This window comes from Malus domestica, chromosome 15 (genome assembly GCF_042453785.1).
Source record: "Malus domestica chromosome 15, GDT2T_hap1".
NCBI classification, from domain to species: domain Eukaryota; kingdom Viridiplantae; phylum Streptophyta; class Magnoliopsida; order Rosales; family Rosaceae; genus Malus; species Malus domestica.
This window is the reverse complement of record NC_091675.1, coordinates 2,062,529-2,079,944: the sequence shown is the minus strand read 5'-3', so window position 1 is coordinate 2,079,944 and position 17,416 is coordinate 2,062,529. Positions and strand designations below refer to the sequence as shown.

The following is a 17,416-nucleotide window of genomic DNA, read 5'->3' as shown; positions in this document are numbered from 1 at the left end:
AAACAAAGATACCATTTTCCTTTCTTAGGTAGGGTGAACGGAAGCTGTTTCACATTGTCACAGACCCTTTTATTGACAAAGTAAAACCCAAAAACCAATGGCACGTGGGAAATTGACATTTCATTTTTCAAACTTTGATATTTAATATTACAGAAACTAATTTCATATAAGGAGCATATAGTCGATGAAGAATTCAATGTATGACGATTTGTAAATGTATGGATAGCGACATATAATAATTAAATTAAAACATAATTATGTCAGTTTAGAGAATTAAACACTTAAACAATGATGCTGCATTAATTATACTTTGATTTGGTAATTTTGGTTTAATAATAGGAAACAAATTATTCAGCTCAAACATACAATGCATGAACCCAAACCGTTCGATTTGATTTGGTTTGGTTTTTCTTTTAATTATAGCGCAAACAAAAAAAAATTGTACCGTTACATGGTTTGAACGTTCATTATTTGCTCGCATGTAGAAAAAAAATAATCAAAATTGTACCACGTGGAACAACAAAACCATAAGCAATAAATAGGTATCATTGTCAAGGAGATTCAATGAAAATAAAATCATTATAACAACGTTGTACAAATAAAAATAAAATCATGTTATAAAAACCTATATAGATTAGATTCAATGAATGCTGCAAACATTACTACTCTTTTTGTCTATATAAACGTAATCAACTGACAATTCCATCCAACAATAACGAATTGAGAATGATAGTATCATGTAAAATCTTAATAAAAGCGCTTTTCACAAAATTATTTTTGTATTCTGCAAACACTTTCAACCAAACCTTGTTCAAAGTGTTTTTAGTTAAATACTAGTTTGTTTGGTACTGAGATAATTTTATAAAAAGTGGGTATAAAAAAAGTTGAGTTAAAAAAAGTGTTTGGTAAACACTTAAAAACAGATTATTTTCATAATTTTAAATGAAAAAAAAATCGAAAATATGAAATAGCAAAAATGAACTTATTTTGACAACATATCAGTAATAGTTTTTTTTTTCAAAACACGCTAATACCAAACCAAGTCACGTTTGCAAAAGTGCTTTTATCTAAGCAAGCCATAGAATTCAGCTTCTATTTTCGGATTCCTTCCACTTTTTCCTTCTCAAAGATATCTTCACAAAATCCAGCTTTTCTGCTCTTTTAGGTAGTTAGTTTTTAACTTTAAAGCTCCCAAAAGGACATTTATTTCTTTCTTTCTTTCTTTTTTCTCTTCCAAAATTTCATATCATTTGTTAAAGATTAGATATTTAATTCGTTTTCTTTCCGATTCCTCGAAAACTTTCGAAAGGGCATTCTCTGATAAATTTCCCCAACTGGGTTTGATGAAAAATTAGTCAACCCCATTTGGGGCGGGATAAAAAGTCAATCGCTGGAGTTTTTACAGTTGTTTTTTTTTCTTTCAAAATATTGTCTTTGAATTTCCGAGGACTGTTCGTGTACTCCTCCATTGAAATTGCTTCTGGGATTTCCTTTTAATTTGAACACGTGAAGGATATTTAATTTCTCCTTTCTTCTTCCCATTTTTCCTCTGCCAGATTCTGCTCTGAATTTAAAGAGTTAAAGGATCAAGCTTTTGTTTTTCTTTGTTCTTTGCTTCCTTTGCCTGCTGGACTAGCTTATATTTTATTGACCCAACCCAGGAGAGAGAGGGAGAGAGATGGAGGAGTTTAAATTCTGTAAATTTTGGTTGTGAGCTGTAAAAAAATGGTGCTTTTGATCGTGTTGGGATCTTATCTGATCTGGGTCTGCTCTGTTAGCATTCACAACTGTTGCAAAAGTCTCTGGATTCTTTTGGAGGTGACTCATTTGTCCACTATTTTGTATTCTCTGCCTTTTCCTTTTACCTCAGATTAATTGTTATATGTCTTCAAGTTAATGGAAGAATCTCTCCCCTCTCTCCTCCATAAATGGATGTTTTAGTAATAATTGACTAGGCACGCCTGTATTTCTGCGTATTGAAGTCATAGCTTGAACATTGTGGGGTGCTAAAATGCGTGGTGGGTGAATTACTTCTGTAGTATTACTTTTATTTTTTATTTTTTATTTAATTATATTCTCTTGAAGAAAAATGCAATCGGTGAATAATTAGTTATTAGAATTGGGATGTCCATGCATGATTTGCAAAATCCACTTTCTGGAATTTTAGGTGATGAAATTAAATAGGTCATGCCATCAGGTTATGTCCTAATTTTTCGGTTTTTGTATTGTTTTGCACCTGATTGGATTTGCTTGGTTACATGAACTTGCACTGGCATTCTGGTTTTATTTGTATCAATTCTCAGTAATTTTGTTTCCAGCATTAACTCAGATGGTGTTTTCATGTTCAGTAAAAAACTTGATTGACTATGAGCAGATAACCTTGCACATTATGGGTTGGCTTAGCAAGATTTTTAAAGGCTCGAGCCACAAAATATCGGAGGAGCATTGTCATGACAACAGTGGCGAGGATCCAGATAGCCATGAACCTTCTTGTTCAGGGGTAATAACATCTAACCCTTCTTGATATTATGGAAAACGATCACTTTATGGAACACGAGTTTCTTTCTAATCCTCATTTGGTATGTTTGAACTCCTTTAACATATTGTGGTGGGAAACTTCATTGTAGGAGGTCTGGTCAGAAAATGAGAATGAAGATATAGATCGTGCAATTGCGCTCTCTCTTTTAGAAGAAAACCAAAAAGGGAAAAATGTGGTTGGTGAGTGATTTTTCCTATGGATGATATATATACATTCTGTCGTTCTTGTACTGTCAAATGATTCAGTTTGAATCAATAAGAATTTCATATTCTTGGATAGGTTCTGATTCTCAGTTGCAAGAAGATGAACAACTTGCCAGAGTCATACAAGAAAGTCTGAATGCGGAGTCTCCTCCTCGACATGGAAATGGAAATGGAAATACATATCAACCTATCCCTCCTATCCCTCCTCCCCGACATGGAAATGGAAATGGAAATACATATCAACCTATCACTCCTCCCCGATATGGAAATGGAAGTTCATATCCTATCCCCATGTACTACCCAATGGGCTCCAGGTATATGATTATAAGATGGACAACTGTAGTCACATTTCAGTGCTATTTCTTCCTTGACGTTGCTTCACTGATTGATTACCTCATGGATGTGTAGAATGGTCTTTGAAACAACAATATGTAATTGTCTGAGGGCATCTCATTTCTAACTTTTTCTCAATGCTTCTTTGTATTCTCAGTCATTACCCCTTCTCTTGTATACCGTGAATTCCTATTCTATGCTTCTGTTACTTTGTAAATTTTGATTTCTTTCGCTTGGACCTGATTGTGTACAATGATGGAATTTTGAAGTCACTGTGTTTAGGAATGACAAATAAAGAAACTTGAGTTGATGGGATGTTAATTTGAAATGTTAACAATTTATTCAGTATGTAGGATGTAAGTTGTGGAATTGTAGTTGCTTTTCTCGACATCGACCACACTGAACACCAAACTCCTCTTGATGCACCGACATTTCTCTGTGGAACTTAACATTACATTCCATATTGGGCCTTTTTGCTTATTTCCCATATTATGGCACTGAGTATTCTCATTTTTTGACATAGGGTTTGTGCTGGTTGCAATGCTGAGATCGGTTTTGGACGATATTTAAATTGCATGAATGCAGTTTGGCATCCAGAATGTTTCCGCTGTCGTGCATGCAACCAACCAATTTCTGATTATGAGGTGCAAAAATAGGTTTAATTTCAGTAATGGTTCTTTTGCAAGATAACTTTCGGTTGTCCAATTTATCTTACATATGTTTCATTTTATGTAGTTTTCTACATCTGGGCATTATCCTTACCATAAAGCTTGCTACAAGGAGAGCTACCATCCAAAATGTGATGTTTGCAAGCATTTTGTAAGTATCACGATCTGATTTGATTTTTAAGTTACGACGGTGATAAGAGGAAGGACACATGACAGCTGCTAACCATGCCTCATTGAATTTTATTTTAAGTTGAATACTAAATGTCGAGAAATAACTCGTATATGATTTGTTGATAGTTGTTCTTCGTTTTTGTAATATACATCTTTTGACAGATTCCAACAAACCCTGCTGGTCTTATTGAATATAGGGCACATCCATTTTGGGTCCAAAAATACTGCCCTGCTCATGAAATTGATAATACTCCTCGGTGCGGCAGTTGTGAGCGAATGGAGGTCAGTCGGAATAAATTACTTTCTGCAGTTATGCTATGAAATATGGCTGACCCGATTTTTCAAAGAAAAAGAAAATAGAAAGCAAAAGAGTTTGTTACAAGATGTCTATACGTTACATGCAGGCCCGAGACACAAGATATGTACCCCTTGATGATGGTCGGAAGCTCTGTCTAGAGTGTCTGGATTCTGCAGTCATGGATACCAGTGAATGCCAACCCTTATATCTCGATATTCAAGAATTTTATGAAGGTTTAAATATGAAGTTGGAGCAGCAAGTTCCACTACTCTTGGTTGAAAGACAAGCGCTAAATGACGCAAGAGGAGGAGAAAGAAATGTAAAGACATTCAGTTAAAACCATATCCTTCTAGTACGAAAGTAGGACAGTTTTCCATGGTCATAATTGGCAAGTCATGCATTGTTAATCGAATTTTTTTTTCTCATTTCTCTGATAATTACAAAACTAATGCATATGAAAATCATTCATTCCATTGATTTTATGTTATTGACATGTTACAGAAACATGCACGTACAAGTTTCTCTGCAGATTTTTCGAATTCTCTCCAATAATTTGTATAGTCCAAATGTCACACTTGCATCCTGTTGTATTGTTATCTGCTCATCTTCTGTTGAAGGTTTTCTTTTTAAGCTTAGAGACTAAATCCGACTTTGATCAACTTTTTGTCATTTCTAGGGCCATTATCACATGCCTGAGACTAGAGGGCTTTGCCTTTCTGAGGAACAAACTATTAGCAAGGTGAGAGTTTTATGAATATATTATTTTTGCTTTCCACACAGGTGGTTTTTTTGTATGGTATCTTCTCGTGGGTTAGCAACTTATATTGTATTGATCCGAGAACCACCAGATTTCAAGGCGGCCACGGTTTGGGGCAGGACACCAAGCTGCGGAATTGATAACAGAGCCCTACAAGCTGACTCGTCGCTGTGAGGTGACTGCAATTCTAATCTTATATGGTCTTCCAAGGTGCGTTTCTATCTATTTTCGATTTGTGGCACAACTGTAACTTCTGGCTGAATTCGTTGCATGACTAGAACTGTCTGCGTACAGGTTGCTGACTGGGTCTATTCTAGCTCACGAGATGATGCATGCATGGCTGCGGCTTAAAGGTGCTTTTTAGATGGATCCGTTTATTTGCTTGTTTAGTCCCATTTCTGCTAAAGGAATTGTGAACTAAAGATGGCATCAAAATGAAAATTACTGACTAGATTCTCAATACTTCTTGAAGGTTACCGACCTCTTAGTCAAGATGTCGAAGAAGGTATCTGTCAAGTTTTAGCTCATATGTGGCTAGAGGCCGAGCTTATGTCTGGCTCAGGCGGCAATGCTGCATCAACCTCGTCTTCCTCCTCTTCCAGGGCATCAAAGAAGGGTACAAGATCACCGCTTGAGAGTAAGCTCGGGGGGTTCTTTTTGCACCAGCTTGAAACAGACATGTCCCCGGTATATGGAGATGGATTCAGGGCCGGTCAACAGGCAGTGCAGAAATACGGGCTTCGAAGTACCCTAGAACATATTAGAATGACAGGGTTGTTTCCTTATTGAGGACTGAATCTGAATCCTTGAGTTTATTGGGTGCTTCTGAATCTTTTTTTTCCCACATTGGTATAGCTTCGGCGGGCGTCAGGTAGTCGACAGCCGGCACTCCATGATCACGTCGAATCCTTATGAAAATGTTGTTGTATTGGTATAGCTTCGGCCTTTCATGTTAGAACCCGAAGGCCAAAAGTGCATAGGAATTGACTCCATAGTATCACATGGTTTTTTTTTTTATTGTGGCCTTAATGTCATGAATCAATTCATTAATTTGATTTACATTTTTACTTTACTTTTTTCTGTCTCACAATGTATATATGCAGAATTTTCAGTCCACCTCTGGACGACTTTCATGCAATGAGATACCATTGTCACTCAATGCTATTAGAAAATCAAAAAGCATTGTAGTGTGTGATTGACTTTACTTCAGATATTGTCACTCAATGCTATGAGAAAATCAAAGAGCATTGTAGTGTGTGATTGACTGAACTTCAGATATTGTAGTGACATCGTGGCAAGTTTATTTCCTAGAGATGCCACTCTTATACCTTTAGCCCCAATGAGGAAGGCGCAAGGAAAACCGCGTATAAATTCTAGAGAATTTGAAAAAGCAAAATCATCTAGGTGGAACTACTTGAGGAATTACGGTCCTCAATGCACCTTAATAGTAGTAAAAATGCAGCATAAAATGCTTATGTTGTCAAACTATAAATTTAAATTAACAATTTTGTATGTTTGAATTTATAATTTGGATTCAATATTTGTTTGGCACAAGAAGTTTAACTTGGTACTTTAATTACACAATCATGGACACACATTCATCGTACGATTTGGCATCTCTCTGCAATCCTTTCGGCGTTATGCATCCACAGGCCGTATCAACCTCAAACATCTCAAAAGCCCTTTTAGGATCCTCATTGCCATCACCCTCTCGCTCCATCAACTTCAGAGTCTTCAAACTTCAAGAAGTCGTCGCCTGTTTTGTTTTGTCGAATTCTTCGATCACGCTCTGAGCCTCGGTGTTGGACATGGCTTCCTCGATGAACGTGAAGTAAGCGTGGAGCTTGTCGCTGGAGATCTTGCCATCTTTGTTGGTGTCAAAACGATCAAAAACTTTTGCAAACCCTTTGTCTGTGCTGCCTTTGTTTTGATTTTCAGTGGGGAAATTTGAACAAGGGCTTTCTGTTTCGGAAAGCCAACTCAGAGATCATATCATCGAGATCAACAATTTTGCCAAGGTTTCAGAGACTTGTATAAAAAACAATTTGAACTACTCTTGGAGGGTGGGCCAGGCCAATGCAGTAGTGCAACACAAAGGCTACGCGCGAGAGCTACAGCAACAAGTTACTGTAACAGACTCTCTCTTTAAAAAAATTAATTTAATATCATGTAAACCATTTATTTACGTATTATATATTAAACTAATAAAAACAGATACTACACTTAATCTTAGCCTAAAAGCCAAGAAAAGTATGAGGGTAACTTTTAACCGCATTCTATTTTATACACCATGCTGCTTCTGCAGATAGCCGTACTCCCGATGTGGGAACTAAGTACTGCTGCTGGCAAAGTAAGTAGGAAATTCTAAAACTATTGGGATCGCAGCACACATGGGAGTTCCATACTTCCATGTGAAAGTAATTATATTTGTGTTCTCCAATATCTTCTCATTTTTTAATGGATCTGACTTCTCTACCCTCCAGTTCCCATACATTAACATTCTTTCTTATTTTGTAAGATCACGTTAAGTCATGTCAATATTTTATATTAATTTTTTTACAGAGATAATAAGACAAAACATAATAGTGATATAAAATGTTGATGTGGCTTAACCTTGACCGCACAAATAAGAAAAAATGAAAATGTCTAGGAACTGGGAGGACAAAGAAATCATGTCCTTTTTTAATACTTTCAGCAGATTATATTTGGCAGACACGGACCAGGATCCTCGCCGGATCCATTCCCTAGGGATCCTAGGGATCCCACAATCCAATCCGTTCATCGTATATCGTGCGGTCAGAAATCATTTAAATTTTAAATTTTAAAATTCAAAAGTAAATAGTAACTAACGAAAACTGACCGCACGATACACAATGAACGGATAGGATTGCGGGATCCCTAGGATCCCTAGGGAATGGATCCGGCGAGGATCCTGGTCCGGCAGACACAATGGGACCTTTGGAATTGAGCCTTCATGTGGACTTTAAAAACTTAATAATTATCCTTTTGAAAAGAAACGATGTGATATCATTGATAGAAACAATACACCAAGAATAAACTAAAGTATGAGCAATAGAGAATTAAGCCAGTTGAACTTTATAATAAGACTTCATCATTGAACAAATTATATAATTTATTTTTTATTCGTAATCGTACTCATAATAATTGAAGTGAAATTGTTAAAGGGAATTGAACTCTGATTAGGAGACTGTAGTTTTCAACGACCCCATGAATAGGTCGTCGGTGATTTTAGCATGACATTACAATCCCTAAGTTTCTTGATTAATTAAGATAATCAGAAACTATTGACATACAGTTAACAAGTACAAGCCAACCTTCTACTCCCAAAATATAGAAGAGAAAGTCACGTCGGATCTTTTAAATTTGTTTAGGGGTATGCGTCATCTTTAAAACGTAGACTTAGAGGCACCTCCAAAATTGAGAGGCAAAAAGAATATGCCACGTCCAACATTAGTCCACTCCTCTCTGCGTACAAATATGGGAACACCTCCATGTGAAGAAACACATAAGTTTTCCAGCGGTCTCAGCTCAGCCACGGAAACCCTAGCACAAACAACGTTTCGGAACAGCTCAAGGTTTTCATACGGATTTCACATATGTGAATTAAGTTAGTTGGTGATAATTTACAAATGCAGTTAATAAAGCAATATTCTCGCCTATTGCACTTAAAGTCGAATCTTCCTTTTCGTAAACTATATTCATTTAGATATTATCACATGCAAAGAAAATGCTTGGCACTTTTTTTGTTGATTGTGACTTAAAACAAAGCCATCTTCTTTTGTTTTTTTTGGATCAAAGGAACAAAACCATCTACGTTGTAGTAAATTCATGAGGTCGTGGCACTTTTTTTTGTTGATTGTGACTTGGAACAAAGCCATCTTCTTTTTTTTTTTTTTTGGATCAAAGGAACAAAGCCATCTACGTTGTAGTATATTCATGGGGTCGTGGCAGGCAAAAGTTATATGAAACGTCACTGTAGTTATTTACTGAAACATCATTATAAACTTATGTACCGCCGTTGATCACCGCTTCTTCCGCCGTGCATCACCGCAGACTTCAATTCAAACATCATTTCAAGTAGTAAAAAAGTGGTTTCAGAGCCACCTGCGTGTGAGCTTTTGAGAGAATATTCACTCATCTTCTTCTCTTCTTTTTTTAACACGCTTAAAAAATTGATGTTTTATCATAAAATTAAGGATAGTGATATTCACATTGCTATTTTTACCTCTTACATACCTTTGTTAATTTGTCATTGATATTCTTTAATTTATTTGATTCGACGACCAAAATGAGGGAAATGTATGTAAAAAATGAGTGTGTACGGAGCACCATCCAAAAATAATTGCCAATATAACTGAGAGTAGTCTAACTCCATATAAAGTCATTTTTTCCCGTTGTGAGACTTATACTCTCAACGCATGTATTTTAAGAATTTTGAATGTCAATAGTAACTATTTTTTATTAAAACAAATACATCATACACCAAGTAATATATTTCTAAATCCAGGGTTGTTGTGATGATATAGTAATTAAGTATAATTACCCATCATGGACGTATTAAATCATGCTTCATGTCTCATACATTAATTGGTTACTTTAAATGGAAGAAATCAGCCTGGAATATTTGATTGCAGAATCAGTAATTAATTAAGCAACCACCTACCTGCACGTTATTAAGACTGAAGCCACTTATATTCCTAATTATTCCTATTAATTAATTGATAATAAATACGTTTTCAAATCCAAAAATAAAAATTGTCTATTATGTGATTTAAACGAACTTCTTCTCCTTTTAATATAAAAAAAAAACCGACGTACTAAAAAAAGAAAAAATTTCCAAAAGCAGACAGCTTACCGTAAGGATCTCTGTTCTGTTTCTGTGTCCGAACTGCTCCCTGGCGTCGTGAATTCTAAAACCTAACCTGAAGGTACGTAGGACCCCAGCCCCAGGGCGTACCACGGTACCCCCTGGCTTGTCCGACTCGTTTCCTGTACTGATTTTTTGGCCTAAAAAGTTTGCCGCGTGTTCCTTTTTTTATTACGACCTGCTGTCTTGCCACCCTCTTTCCTTGTCCTTTTCCCGCTTCCACCGACACTTCATTTCTTCAGCTAAATATCACATATATTTATTTTTTTGACTTTTAAATGAATAAAAATGATTTAACCAGAGTTTGCTTTCTAATTTAGTTAAAATGAAAAGGGTTTCGAATAAAGATCGTACAGGTTGGCTTTGAATGATATCGACATTATAATTACAGCTTGATACGTGTAAGTTTTTATTTTAAAAATTTTAAGCGTTATATTATATATACATCAAACTGTAATTTAAAGACGAAAAATAAACAAGTAGCGATTTAATTCGTGTCTTTCCTGCAATAACGAAAGGTCCAACTTGCGATGGTATTGTGAATTGACAGTAGTACAATAATCAAAGTTCCAAAATTCCATATGAGCGACGTTGGCGTTGAATTATTTGAGATAATTTGTTCTTTTCAAAGACACAAAACAAGAAGAAAAGACTTGAACGACAGCTGTATTTAATGTAGTTTGAAAATGGTTCAATAATACTTATGTCACTGACCATGACTCGTTGGACACTCGGGAAACTGCACAATCTTTCTAAATCAATTATAATTGAACGTGGTTATCAAACACAATTAACCGAGCGAGAAGAGAAATTCGAACTTAGAATACAGAAAGGGATCTTGTCGAGCGTAACCTATTAGCACATGCAGTTAAAAATAATGTTGAAAACATATTAAGGAGATTTTATTGACATTGATCAACAAATTGAAATCAAAATTACCATGATTTAATTAAGCGACCAACAACAGCTCTTTTGCTGTGCATGAAAATTACAGACGCCTGTATTATACAATTATATGCATTTCAACGCATAATATTGGTGACAGAAATTCATGAACGTTGTTCCATTTATTTCTTCTTCTTCTTTTTTATTTATTTTTTATTTTCTGAGTTAATTAATTTTCTCCCCAGATAGTTTCAGTATTTCATCAGCTAGTAATTTTTTTCATGTTCCTGAAATAATACCTGTAGTAGTAGCATAATGTACAAACAAATTCCAAAAGACTGATCATCTCTGAGAGCTCGCTCATCCCCCAAAACCACGACGCGAAATTCAGGGTCTCAGTCTGTGACTCTGCATCTTCCACAAGACGGCACCGTTGTCCGCCTCACGAATCCAGAACGAATGGCGTTTCCAAGAGATCGTAAGGAGCCCAGAGAGCATCGAGCGGGCAGGGCCGATTGGCCTCCAGCCGGGCCCACGGCTTCCCCTTCCCGCTCCAATGCAGCAGGCTCACTGCGCCCGGATGCAGATCCCTACACAGCCCTCTGAAGTTATCGCCGCCGAGCCCGTGCTGGTTCCACCGGTGCTCCACAGGCGCGATTTTCCCGGCGAACACCAAAAGAAACGGCGGGAGGGATCCGAGCTCGTAGATCCGCATTCTCTTCTGGAGATGCATCCACTCCTCTATTTTTGCGGTGTAGTCGCCGCGTCGCCACCGGTCGAGGTCGATGACCATGACGCCAGTGTTAAAGTAGCAGGCGTGGCGGTCGGCGAAGGTGAGGGAGAGGGAGGGGTTGGACCAGAAGGCAGAGGTGAAGTAGGAGGTGAAGTTGGCGTTGCAGTATTCTGGGGCGGCGAGGACGGCGCCGCCTCCGAGGGGAGTGGCAGAGAGCTTGGCGATGTCGTCGACGAGGATGAGGTCGGAGTCGAGGTAGACGACGCGGCGGACGCAGTGGGGGAGAAGGACGGCGAGGTAGGATCGAGCATAGTTGAGGGGGCAGTCGAGGGCGGAGCGGATGGAGGTGGTGATGAGGCCGGAGACGTGGGAGTCGTCGAAGGAGTAGATTCGGAATTTCAGGTAGGGAAATGAAGCGGATATTGTTTGGCGGAGGAGGGAGGCGTTGGCGGCGGCGGAGGCGACGAAGTGGAAGACTGCGTTCTGGGGGCAGGAGGAGTGTTGGAGGATGGAGAGGATCGCGGCCATGGAGCCGCGGATGTAGGCGGTGTCGAGAGTCATTGCGACGTGGACTGCTTGAGGAGAGCAAATCATGTGGCTGTCGTCTGATCCGTCGGGTTCCACGTCATCGTCGGGGAGGGTGGTGATTGAAGGGCAGTCTTGGGAGTTATAGAACTGAGGTGCTTCTCTAAACTGTTGGGCGGTGATGGTGGTGGCGGCATTGGTTGCCATGGCGGGGGAGAGGAAGGGGAGGAGGAGGAGGAGGAGTGGAAGTGGGGTGGTCATAATTTGAAAAGGGAGGGAGTGATGTGATGAAACGAGATCTGTACTATTTTCTAAATGATGGGGTGCAGATTTTAAGTTTTATAAAGGGGAGGGGGGGTTTTAAAGAAGGAGGGGGATTAAAAGAATATACTTCAAAGGAAGGGTAGGAGGGGAGGGAGTCGTTGAGTTCACATTAGTGAGTAAGATACATGATATGATGATACATCTCCTTCTTTTAGGTTTTTTTTTTTGGTCAATATCCTTCTTTTAGTTCAACCTCCTACATCTCAATCTTTTTCACTTTGTTTCTTTTTTACTATATTTTTTGACAATAGAATGTTGTACATCTTTCGGTGTCAAATCGCCATGGAGAATAATTAATATGCTCGTGTTAATGTGTATCTATTATCATATCACCCTCAATTCGTAAAATATCAACTATACCTTCCAACTTATGTTATAACGTTTTGATCAGAAACACATGACATTTTAGTTGTCACACTCGAAAATGTTTCCATCTACTAGAGTTTAGGGTTAGGGTGAGGAGATCCATTTGACAATTAAATTACTAATTAATTATGTCTTGGTAGGTAAGGAGATTCAAGTGTAATTTTTTTGGTAAATTAATTATTATTATTTTTGGTTGAAAAAGGGGTTAAATGTTAATAGTCCAAACAAAATTATTCAATAAAACAGTCTAGACCATGTCAAATAATTAGAATTGGTTTTTAATTTTGTTGGTCAAAGAATTGGTTTAGTATTTCAATTTGGTTTAGAGATTTTGTAGGACTGTCTTTTACATTAACGACAGTTCACCAAAATCAACTCATTGTGTAAGAATATTAATCGTACTAGTTGTCCGATAATCTTGTCTAAATTATGTTTTGGCATCGAAGCAAGATCACTTTTTTTATTACCTCTCTAAACACAGAAAAAAAATTCTGATTACAAATGTGCATGAAATCTTACAGATAAGAAGCAACTAGAAGTTTAAAGAAACTATTGTATTTTGTTTGCTCCTCTTATTAATTTATCTACATAACTTGCGATAGCCAAAAGCAAAAATGATGAAATATAAAGGATTTCTTGCCGGGGAAAAGTGCGGCGGCCGGAGAGAGATACAAATGTGAATCGCACCCCAGTCACTTATTGCTTCTCTTTTCTTACTACTGCGGATGACAGAACAATCAATCATCACGTTTTCTTTCTCTTTTCTTTTTCATTACAAAAGTGAATCGTACCCAATCAATTTGTGTAATAAAATAACATGCCTGGAAAACCTTTTTTTTCAAATTGCATGGTTATTTGTCGATGATTCATCAAATCGAAGAATTCTTGTGTACAGGCGGGATACAAGAGGGCTTCCGCAAGCAATGAGCGGAGTTCTTCAACTTCAAAAAACAACGGTTGCTAATGTCTCTGTAGTTAATAAAATTTTGGGTGGTGGCTGTGAAGAAGTAACCTGTAACATTTCACATCGTCCAGAAGAGTGGATCATGTAAGCTTTATATGTATATTCTCATATCTACTAGCACGAGACCTTTTGGGAGCTCACTGGCTTCGGGTTCCATTGGAACTTAGAACTCCGAAGTTAAACGAGTTCGCGCGAGATCACCATGATGGGTGATCCACTGGGAAATTCTCGTATGAGTTCCCATAAACAAAACCGTGATGACATGGTCGGGGCCCAAAACGGATAATGTGACATAACCAGTCATGAAATCATGTATATTATTTTTATCATGCAGCACGTATCATTTGACGAAAGAGATACTGAAATAGCAAATAAACCTCCGATTAAGCGGTGGAATTTGGCAATCATCCACTTGTCGTCCTCTTAAGAATGAATATTCTCATTAATTTTTACTTTGGTTTTTTTCCCTTTATTTTCTTGTTAATAATACCTGTCAAAGTGTTGATATATCGTAGTCGGGGAAAACTATTTTTAAGCTACCGACACCTCCAAGTGAGAAGCAGTTAAAAACCTAGAAGAAGAAAGAAACTTGATGCTTCGAGACCAAGTTTTCTACTAACATACTCCAGAGATGTCACACTCATATGCTCAAGGAGACATGGAAAGTTCGATTATATTAAACTATATAATTATGTGGTCGGAGAGTTAATTATACTTTAATTGTTAATTAACGAATGTATTAGTGTAGATTATACGTGTCGTTAAGTAGATTTTAACTCGTACATTCCCTTTAAACATACTAAATAAACGATCATTTTCCCTTTCTTTTCTTCTTCTTCTTCTTACCACCTAATCATGCTAAAATCCCACCTGTTTTTGCACTTGACAGCAAAAATTAAAAGACGCGTTTCAAACCTTAATTAAAAACCATTTAATTAATTTTTTTTTTTAGATTGTGCTTTATCGTAGGAAACGAAAGTAATTATGCATATGCACTAAAGTGCGGGTTTGATCCTCATCGATTTCTTTACTCTCTAACAATTAATTATTTAACCTACTAACGCTATTGTTTGTTTAAAAGAAAAAGAAAAGTTAAGACACTTGGTCGGGGGTTAAATATAAATGAACATCACCGTCACCATTCATATATATGTCAATGCACACAAAAGTCAATAAAAATGGAAAACATCGTCATCACTATACTTTAGTCTATGTCATGCATGCTTCAATAATTTAAAAGAAATTAATATCATCCATAAATAATGTCTCACGAACTCCTCTCCATGTCTTTTGTATTTCATATCACAATGATTTTATTTTATTTATAAATCATATAAGCGGTTTCATTTCTAATTAAATCGAAATTTTTTGTGATTAAAACTTCCACGTTCAATATGTTGTGTAAATGTTTAAACGCAAGTTAAAAAACAACATCAATAAGTTATTTGCTTTGAAATTTTAACAAAATATTATCCTTGGCACTCTGAGATACATAAACACAGAAAAGGATCCGACACGGATCATTTTCCTAGGGATCATGCAATCGTAACCGTTCATTGTACATCGTGTGGTCAATTTTCATTATGTACTATTTATATTTAATTTTAAATTTTAAATTTTGAAATGATTTATAACCGCACGATATATGATTAACGATCATGATCACGTGATCTCTATAATCCTCAAGAAAAGAATCCGACGAGGATCATTTTCCCATAAACACAATCGTTAATGCATGCTCTTATTGTTTCACACTGCAAAATAAAAATGAAATATCATAAAGTACAAATTACTATTTCGGAATGCTAAAATTGAATCAATATTTTGAAATGTCAATATCATCCCACGATCAATGTTTGATAAATAAATGTGTACATTGAACAGTTGTCCGTGGTCACGCTCACCGACAACCCCGGAACGTGCGTGGGTCATAAGAGGAATGAGGAAACTTAAATGAAAGTTCATTTACGGACGCACGGACGCACGGACGCACATGCTTGGCTAGAGACTAGGAATTTGGGGCTGCTTGGACTATATAATTAATGCATAAATATTAGGTCAATTTATTCATAGTCTGGAACATTTAAAAGGTTTTTTTTAGTTAAAATGATTTCTAAGGTTGTCATTATTTTTTATTTTGGTTTTTGAAATATAAAATTAATTTTTAAGTTTGTTTTTCGTCAATCATTTTAATTATTTCGATAAAGCTGATCACTTAATAGTATAATTTTGTATTATTAAGTGAAACTTAGCATTATAACTGGATTATTGTAATCGGATTAAAAATGTACCAATGCTGCTCGGAACACATATTCCAAAGAAATAGAAATCGAGATTCGTGTGGACAGCTACCGTCAGAGAGTCAAACTTTAAAATATTCAGAGGCGACGTTAAGGACTCTGGCAATGTATTTATTTATTTTAAAACAACTAGAAGTTAGACATTTGTTAATAATAATTACAAAATTTGAGTATTGGTTCTTAAATCTTACTCTGATGAAATAGAATGATAAGAGCAGTTCTAGCGGAGGGCATTTTGCCCAGCACCCTATGAAACCCCTCCACCCGACCCAATTGACTGGCACCCAGCCCAAGCTGGTCTCTAGCCCAGTCCAAAATTGACTGAGGTGTTGCCCGGTACATCTGACTCATGCTGACGCCAGCGGGGTCATGTGGAGGAGAAGGAGGTCCATTTTTCGAGGAGCGTTGGTGTGGAGCACCTCCACGGCGAGATCCGACTCCCTGGGTGTGGAGCACCTCCATGGCGAGCTCCAGTGAGGAGACGACAACGAGGTGCCTACGAGCGTTTGTGTGGAGCTCCGGCGAGGTCCCATCCGTTGGTGTGGAGCACCTCCACGACGAGCTCCCATTTTTAGGGGAGGAGGTCCATTTCAGGTGCATCAGCTCATTTGAAGAAGAAAACATGGAGAAAAAGGGGAAAAAAAGAGAAGGTAGAGAGAAAGTGCCCCGTCGGAGATGAAATGGAAGCAGGAGAGAAATAAATTAAATGATAAAATATTAATTGATATGAATAAAATAATATATATTAGATTGACTGGGTGCCAGCGCATTTTTAGGAGTGGAGATGCTTTTGGGCTATTACTGTTTATTGGAGTATATTACTGTTCATTTGAGTGGATAAATGCGTTGGGCGTCGACACCCAGTCTTAGGGATGGAATTGCTCTAAGAGACAGGTCGGTTATGAAGCTTAGTACTATGATCGAGTAATATTCTTCTCTATTCATAAGTCGACTGATATTCTTTTTTATTTGTAAGATTTGATAACGGACTATAATCAAATAATATTTTTCTTTATTCGTAAGTCGAGTGGTTTCTTCTCTATTTGCAAGATTTGACTATTGTGGACGACAAGTTCAATCCGCCTTAAATCCCCAACCCCTCGGTAGAAGTATATTGTCTCTAAGAAAGGTTGTGAAGAATGCCCACAGACAAGGCGAGGCCCAGATTATTTGTTTTTAGATTCTATTGGCGTTTTATCAGTCGCATTCCATGACACTGCAAGTATATATGCCCATTCTTTCACAATAAACTACAAGATTACAGAGAATATCTGGAAAAAGTGTCCACAGGATAGAAGATGGATGCATATCTACTCGATTAGTCGATCGGATCGCTCCGAAGAAAAACTAAAATCTGGACGAGAAAACCAGTCGACAACTTACGTTGCAAACAAACAATGCATCTCTAGGCAAAGATTGATGGATGTCTGCCTGCTGCGCATTCTCGTACGCAGGTGAGATT

At 37.3% G+C, this 17,416-nt stretch overlaps 2 protein-coding genes and 1 non-coding gene across 4 annotated transcripts; 1 reads left to right on the top strand and 2 right to left on the bottom strand.

Moving 5' to 3' along the window:
- The first annotated feature begins 711 nt into the window (after positions 1 to 711).
- LOC103440445 (protein DA1) lies at positions 712 to 6,041 on the top strand. Of its 2 annotated transcripts, none has more exons than XM_008379134.4 (12): positions 712 to 1,818; positions 2,349 to 2,500; positions 2,628 to 2,718; positions 2,819 to 3,056; positions 3,599 to 3,719; positions 3,811 to 3,894; positions 4,077 to 4,196; positions 4,319 to 4,531; positions 4,889 to 4,951; positions 5,061 to 5,179; positions 5,264 to 5,322; positions 5,442 to 6,041. In XM_008379134.4, exons 2-12 carry the CDS (start codon positions 2,390 to 2,392, stop codon positions 5,756 to 5,758), a joined length of 1,536 nt encoding a protein of 511 aa, XP_008377356.1. In that variant the 5' UTR covers positions 712 to 1,818; positions 2,349 to 2,389; the 3' UTR covers positions 5,759 to 6,041. The 2 variants fall into 2 exon arrangements, with proteins under 2 accessions (XP_008377356.1, XP_008377355.1); XM_008379133.4 differs by having other exon boundaries at positions 1,132 to 1,818; positions 2,375 to 2,500.
- Positions 6,042 to 7,027: 986 nt separating this feature from the next.
- On the bottom strand, positions 7,028 to 7,223 carry LOC114823179 (U2 spliceosomal RNA). The gene has a single exon (XR_003771281.1). It is a non-coding gene; the product is annotated as a U2 spliceosomal RNA (small nuclear RNA).
- Positions 7,224 to 10,780: 3,557 nt separating this feature from the next.
- Positions 10,781 to 12,494, bottom strand: LOC139192365 (probable galacturonosyltransferase-like 1). The gene has a single exon (XM_070814417.1). The coding sequence runs from the start codon at positions 12,259 to 12,261 to the stop codon at positions 11,185 to 11,187; it is 1,077 nt and encodes a 358-aa protein (XP_070670518.1). The 5' UTR covers positions 12,262 to 12,494; the 3' UTR covers positions 10,781 to 11,184.
- Positions 12,495 to 17,416: the final 4,922 nt, after the last annotated feature.